Here is a 7,347-nt window from a genome sequence, read left to right as displayed (position 1 = left end):
TCTTTAAAGACATCAAGCAAGCAACTCTTCTGGGCTGGAGCCTTCCTGGCCACTTTCCTGGAAGAAGAGTGTTGTCGTTGTTCTGACTGCTCCGCAGCCCAGGAACCCTCACCCAACCCCAGGAGAATGAACTCCGAATTGGGCCCCTGGATCAGAGGTTGGCCCCTCACCCAATGTTGCAGTGAGAAATTGGTGTTTGTAAGGAAATTCAGCCCCTGCCAAGTCCCCCACACAGCTCTGTCTCCTCGAAGGGGCCACAGAAGAGGCAGGGACTGGGTCTCCTGGAATGACAGTAAGCAGGAAATGTGGGTATGCTGTGGGCAGCCTTCCGGATACTAAGGATTGCTCACCATCAGTTGCATCCTGAAGCACATCCACCCTGAACTTTGTCTCTGAACTTCTCTCCTCTCCTGTAGCTGGGATCTCCTAACTCCCTGATCCCTCATCACTGCTATGGTGTGTAGTGCTTAGGTTTCCCTAAAGGAACAGAGTTAATATAAAATGTATGTATAATTACACAAAAAATTTACTAGGTAGACTTATAGGATCAGAAGCAAAAGATTCCCAGTGGCCATCTGCCAGATCAGAAGTGGAAGAATAAAAAACGGCCCTGTGCCTGCTGAAAGGCAGGGACTCAGTGGAAAGTCAAAGGTCTGAAGGTCATTAATGAGTCCAGGAAGACTCTGAGTCAGAAATCTGAAGGGTCTGTGTTGGAAGGCTGAAGACTCTGCACTGGAAACCCGAGGGAACTAGAGATCAGCATTCAAAGGCAATGGTGACCAGAACTCCTCTGGATAAGAAAAGGGCAGGCTTTCTCTTCATTCTAGGATGAATCTACCCTCCTCAGCTGGAAGCCCTACATGCCAGTCATCCACAAATACACACAAACCTTTACAGACCTGCTAGGCAGTTCTTATGCACATCAGGTTGATATAGCATAATTAATGACAATAACATGTGAGAATCTCGCGGTCTCCCCTGGAGGATGCTTGGCAAAAAAGGAAGGAAGGAAGGGGCTGGGATCTCAGTGATACTACACCAGCCTGTCAAGCAGGAGGTTCAATTCTTGGCACCAAAAACCAAAAAAAGTTAAAGCAAAAAAGGAAGGAAGCCGGGGACCTAGAAAGGAGAAAAGCCAGTTTCAGGCCAGTGGTCACAGACTATGGGTAGCCAGACCTCCTTTCATTGATCCATTCAGTTACTTGTGCAAGGCCCCACATGCCTCAAAGTAAAGTAGGCTGTGAGTGGTCCAAGGACTTCCTCAAGTGAAGGCAGAGCTGGGAAGTGAACTAAGTCCATGGGGCTCTTAAGCTGCTACAGGGGTCTCTGGCTTCATGCCCACCTATGGGTGTCCTGGGGAACTTTTGTTCCACCTGCCTCACTTCCCTGCAATTCCTAGGCTGGGCCTATGTAGGACCACGGTGCCACCGGCTTCCTGGGGCTGAGCTAACATTCAAGTGCCCACTGTATGAGGTTAGAAGGGACTTCATGCTCCCTCTGCTTGGAGTTCACTGGGCACAAGAGAAAAGCAAAGCCAGGTGAGGAATGGAGACAGTAAGCTGGAAACTGAAACTGAACAGGTCATTCTCAGCTAGAGTTTCAGTGTAGCCTCCACGAAGAGCACTGATTCAGCTTCCAAAGCCTGCAGAGCAGTGAAGCCCCACCCACTTTTATCCAACACTGATATCCTGAGTTTTCTGAGTCAGCCACACCCCCTCGACTAAACTCAGCCACTCCAAAGCCCTCTTCTAGAGCTCAGTACCAGGTTGGTACCTGTGGCCTAGATGCAGTGGTGGCTTCTTTCATTTCCTATTCTATTCTTTTGTTACCCTTGTTTAGTAGGTGGTCTCCTGTAACCAGTTCTTTATATGAAGTATATCTGTCATCTTCATCGTGTGGGGCAGTGTGAAAGAGGAAGTACACTGTGGTTATAGGTAGAACATCCGCACTTAAGAGGTTCTAGGGCAGTGATGGCGAACCTTTTAGAGACGGTGTGCCTTAACTTCAACCCAAAACCCACTTATCAATTACAAAATGCCAATACTGCGATTAAACCTGAATAATGCAGTTTTTGTTTAGAAAAAAAAACAACTCTACCTTAACATCTGTTGTTTTAAAAGGAAAACAGAATACTATGTGCGCCATAGGTTGCCACCACTGCTCTAGGGGCTCAGCTGAAGGAGAAGTGACCCAGGCACATTCCTGCGCTTTGGTAAAGGGAGTCTAGTGGCCTTGGGCTAGAGTTTCCTGTTACAGTTGGAAGCACTGAAGGCTTGGATCAACACTTCATTGAGAAAGTGGTCCCAGGACAAGGCCATTTGCCTCTGAACATGGGGGAAGCCAGCTCGGGGACTCTCAGGTGTTCTAGTTGTCCTTCTGAAGCCTCTGAGCTCCATCCCATCACTACACAGGTCAGACAATTTATACCCAGAGATGTCCTGCCCAACTGTCCTCACTGTCCTGTGGAATAGCATCTGAGTCAGGACATGTGACATCACGGACCCTGGCAAGGACATGGGTGAGAAGGGAACCTCTTTAGGGTTGCTGAGCACACACCTCCAGGAGTCCATGTACACTTTCTTTCTGGGGTCAGAAAACTGCTTAGCCACTCTTATTTTCTAGTTACTACTTTAGCTTCTAATTGCCATATAATATTTCAAGCTATTTCCCCAAGTCTCAAAGGAGGTATTTCATACATATATGATATGTATAACTAAGAAAAAAATACTAAAGAGAGCATCATTTTCAATATTATGCATTTATTCAAAAGTACATAACATTTTATCCCTCATTTATGTCACAAAAACAAGGTGGCAGAGGATCATAATCTGCATACATTTTGCATTCCTAACAGAAATGTATGTTGCGGCAAGCTTCAACAGCAGCAGTTTCAGCCAGGATGACCTTGTCCTTGGTGTTGGCTGAGTTAGCCTCAAGATCACATTCCTTTCCATCCCTTAAGCAAAGACATATGCAAAGCACAGGCTTAGAAGTTTTCTACTCAGTGTGTTTCATATAATTCTCAGGGCTCTTTCAAGTTCAAGGCTTTAGCCAACCGCGCACATGACACCAGCCCTGGATTATAGCTCCCAGCCCCTGTACTGAATTCTTCTCTCATCCCTTCCTCTCCTACAACTGCTGAACATGTAAACTCGGGTTACAAAAGTAAGGGAGAGTGACTTGCAAGTGGGCATTACCTACCTAGTTGCTGTAGGCCTTGAAAATGCAGGAATAAGGAGGAAGGGGCTAAACCTGGCTGTGTCCTGAGCTCCAGGGCTCATCTAACTCCCTAGAATGGGGACACCACTGCTGCTGTCAGTCTGTCCCATCTTTTGGATCCGCTCCCCAAAAAAAGCACTAGTTGCTGTCACAATGTTAAGAACATTCTACTTACTAGTTTACAATCTCAAGAAAAAAACCCAAACTCCTGTAGCCACCCATCTTTGCCTTTAATCTGCCTGTGGTTCTTGACCTCACCTAGGGCACGTCACCATTAGCAAGGACTAGACCCTGCTCAGGCAGATGGTGTACCATTTCAGGAGTGTCATTCACTCTTATCCCCAGGACTCACTTCAGTGCCTTGGACAGTTTGACATAAAGACAGATGACAACGCCTGTTAGCACCAACATGCCCACCAGGATCCCGCTACCAATGATGACTAGGATCATTGTCCGGAGGTCAAAAGTCGCAGACATACCTGGGCCAAGAAATACAGAAAAGCAGTGCAGGTTACCTCCCTCCCCCAACAGGAATGAGAAGCCTAGAGAAGGAGTAGAGTCCAAACGTGGATCTTTATATTTGTGAACCTCCAGAGAAGCTTCCCAGGGAGAATTTACAGCACCGTGAAACTAAGACACAAAATTTCTAGAGAAGGAAAACAGAATAACAGAGAGTGGAAAGAATATTTACCTTTCAGAGGCAGTGATGTGACTTTATGTAATAAAAAGGCTTACAGTACAAAGTCCCGGTCCCTGGAATAAATAAATAAATAATTTACACGGGGAGCTAGTGGTTTTACTCACAGACACCTGGATTTCCTAAACTATGTTCATACTCAGTCAGAAGTGACCACTCTCGGTCCATCAGGCTCAGGGTCTCCTATGGGGATGACTGCTCCAAAATGGTATTATTCCAACAATCTCCAAATCCATTTTGTAAATGTTGCAAGTTTTAGGATGGAAAAGTTTTAAATTTTTCTACTAAAAACTGCTGTCATGCTTCTAAATCCTAAGTCTTGAACCCTCCCAGGAAATTCAATTTTTAGTAATCACTTTGCTTAGTCTAACTCTCTTAAACTGGGGAAACGTGAATAAGGGGAGTAGAAAGAACAATCTGACTGCCAAGGCATCCTTACTACCTTCTAACTGTTCATGGCTGGATGAAGGCCGAGGTTTTAAAAATATACAGTTAAAATGGACTTTAGGAAAACAGAACATCTTACCGATAGTTTCTTCTACCTTTAATTTCAAAGGGAGGATTCCAATTATTAAGATTCAAGTTGAAGAATTAATTTTCAGAAGCGTATTCCTCCACCAGAGTAGGCAGAAAGCCACTGTTCGGGCCAACGCCTACACCAGTCAGTACCCAGGCTTTGTGACATCACCTCTCTCTACAGCAACTCCCTCTGTGGAGTTCTGAATTCTAGTCCATGCTCAGATATATATTAGCACCAATGGAAACAAATGATATGAACATGACCTTAAATCATGTAATTCATAACCTCTCCTTTTTGGATTTTGTTACTTTCAGAGAAACTTATGGTTTGACTACTACTTGAAAGCAAATGTGAGCTGGATATAGTGGCACAAGCCTGTAGTCTCAGCACTCGGGAGGCTGAGGCAGGAGGAGTGCCAGGAATTTGAGGCCAGCCTGAACTACACAGTGAATTCAAGGCTGGTCTGAGCTATGTAGTGAGAACTTGTCACAAAAAGCAAAAACAAAGCAACAACAACAAAACCAACTGTGGGATTTCAATCATTTAAAAAAGACAATAATAGCATTGCGTTTAGCTCAGTGGTGCCACCACCTGCCTTGCAAGAGTAAGGTCCTGAGTTCGATATCCAGTACCCGGAAAAAAAAAAAAAAGACAATAACATGGGAGGCAGATATATAAACACATATCTAAAAAGTCAATGAAGCAAGACTAGTTAGACTTTATATTTTACCAACAAAGTAAAATAATGTGTAGCCATTTAAGGGTATTCAAATATAAATTCACTGGCATCATCCCGTACATTAACACAAAAAAACTCATAAACATTACTGGATTAGGATATGTGTTTTAGCCAGGTTTCTATTATTTATAGGTAGTTTGACCAAGCAAAGCCAACTCAGTTAAATGAGGGAGTTATTTCAACTACTACAGGCAATTCTATGCTGCTCTGGCAAAAACATGAATGAGGTCATGAACAGCAGAAAAGATTTCAAGAAAATGGTAACACAAGAATCTATGAAAATTTTCTCCACAAAACAATGAAAAATCTCGCAAAACTTTTTCAGAGTCAGCTTTTTGAGAACTCTGAAAAACAGCTAAAGTCTTGTAGCATCCCATAAAGCATTTTTTCAAGAGAAACAACCAACGTTCAGTATAAATAGTGAAGTTTGTGACACAGTCCAATAACTCACCCTTTAGCTTCATGGTAGCCTTGAAAATAACTCATATTTCAATGCAGCCCCCAGAGGAACAGGAAAAAGTTAGAGCTCTTTCAAAGCCTTCTTGTCAGAGAACTGTCATCATTTGACCTATCTGCTGGTTACCTGAAAGACTTCACCTCACGACTGTATTTGACCTGACTTAGAGACCACCCAGTGCAGTAATCCTCCCTAGAGAGGTTTGGGAAAAACGCTTGAGGTCAATTGATTTAATTTCCTGGCTGCATATGGTGGTGGATAACATTTGAGACAAATGATTAGCTCAAAATCTTAAAGGAGAAGCTGGGGGATGAGATATCCCCATACAAAAAACTACAGTGATGATTTCTGAAAGGTTCTGGCATATGCCAGGTTGTCTACAAAACCACGTTTCCTGTTTAGTTATTGCTTTTACTAATAAAGCGGGGATGCTAACAGTATTACCTATATCATAGCCTTTCCATAAGGACTCAAATCTATCAGAGCCAGTGCTGGACACCTTGTCATCACTAAATAAATATCAACTATTATCACCATCATGGTGATGTGGTTGTTCCTACCACCTGTAAGAACAGCGGGATTCTTTTCATAGAGATTCCCCAACCTTAGCAGAACTCGCCTTCCTCATTAGGCAAAAGGCTCCATTTACTAAAGTTGAAAGTTAATTCTGATTATTTCATTTTCTGTTCTTTCTATTGCCCAATCCTCACAGGATTATGGCACTGTAGGCCCCTCCCAGCAAACACCTCCCACGATGATCCTGCAGCTTCATTTGCCTGCTAGAGACCCCAGTTGGCGCCGACAAGCAGCTACCCAACCCCAGTGAGCAGGGCTCCACCTCCCACATCAATGCTTCATACATTAGCCATTTGGCTAATCCCAAACTGTTCTTCCACTGCATAAAGTAAGCCAGAAAAATGAGTTCTCCTTGGAGCCTTGAGGAGACAACTCTACAGAGTTAATAAAAGCAAAGTGCATTAGTCATGTTCCCATCACTAAGACACAATACCAACAACCCTCAACTGAAAGGATAAGAGGCATATTTTGGCTCATGATTTAGTCCACATTTGGCTAGCTCCAAGGCAGAAACAGGATGGTAGAAGGGCCTGGCAGAAGAAGACTCTTCAACCAAGGGCAGCCAGGAAGGACGGGGGGTTTGGAGAGAGGGATATGGAAGCAGATATACTCTCCCAAGACATACCCCAGAGATAACTCCCAACTATCCCCACCTCTTTACATCACATTTAGCTATGAGCTCATCAGTGGATCAACCCACAACAAGAAGATAATGTATTAGGGACTAAAGATAGCTCATGCCTGTAATTCCAGATCTCAGGAGACTGAAGCAGCAAAATCATGAGTTCAAGATCAGTTTGAGCTACACAGACAGTTCTAGGCCAGCATGGATTACACAGCGAGACCCTACTTAAAAGAGGGCAGGGTTGGGAGGGGGGATGCTGAAGAAAGATGAGTTCAGTAAAAGTATCTTTAATTGATTTTTTTTAAAAACACTTGATAATGAAACTTGATGTCTTAGTTACTCCTTCCTCGCTGAGACATAATACCCAACATCCACAAATCAAAGGAGGAAGGGTTTATTTTGACTCACAGTTTGTAGAGGTTTCAATCCCCAGTCAGCGGCTCCAGGGCAGGCTGGTGTGATAGAGGAGCAGAAAGAGAAATGGGGGAGGGGAGAAGGTGCATCCTCCAAGCCG

General features: G+C 44.0%; 1 protein-coding gene across 4 annotated transcripts; it reads right to left on the bottom strand.

Moving 5' to 3' along the window:
- Positions 1–2,790: 2,790 nt before the first annotated feature.
- LOC104854968 (protein FAM24A-like) lies at positions 2,791–7,320 on the bottom strand. Of its 4 annotated transcripts, none has more exons than XR_002025026.2 (4): positions 7,242–7,320; positions 3,911–3,972; positions 3,572–3,698; positions 2,791–2,956 (listed from the first exon to the last, which is right to left on the bottom strand). XR_002025026.2 is itself a non-coding variant. In XM_019205983.1 (2 exons), exons 1-2 carry the CDS (start codon positions 3,694–3,696, stop codon positions 2,848–2,850), a joined length of 234 nt encoding a protein of 77 aa, XP_019061528.1. In that variant the 5' UTR covers positions 3,697–3,903; the 3' UTR covers positions 2,791–2,847. The 4 variants fall into 4 exon arrangements, 1 of the variants encoding a protein (XP_019061528.1); XR_002025025.2 differs by lacking the exon at positions 7,242–7,320 and adding an exon at positions 4,443–4,840; XR_778256.1 differs by lacking the exon at positions 7,242–7,320 and having other exon boundaries at positions 3,911–4,436.
- Between the last annotated feature and the right edge of the window lie 27 nt (positions 7,321–7,347).

Source organism: Fukomys damarensis, unplaced genomic scaffold (genome assembly GCF_012274545.1).
Source record: "Fukomys damarensis isolate Sample0158 unplaced genomic scaffold, DMR_v1.0_HiC HiC_scaffold_8, whole genome shotgun sequence".
Lineage (NCBI taxonomy): Eukaryota > Metazoa > Chordata > Mammalia > Rodentia > Bathyergidae > Fukomys > Fukomys damarensis.
Note: the sequence above shows the minus strand (reverse complement) of the source record. Positions and strands in the feature narration are given on the sequence as shown.

What these genes read in the sequence shown, in the direction of transcription:
- LOC104854968 (XM_019205983.1), bottom strand. Translation starts at nt 3,696, where the DNA reads ATGTCTGCGACTTTTGACCTCCGGACAATGATCCTAGTCATCATTGGT. An exon ending in AAACTGTCCAAGGCACTGAA is followed by an intron (nt 2,957 to 3,571) that starts GTGAGTCCTGGG and finishes TCTTTGCTTAAG; the next exon opens with GGATGGAAAGGAATGTGATC.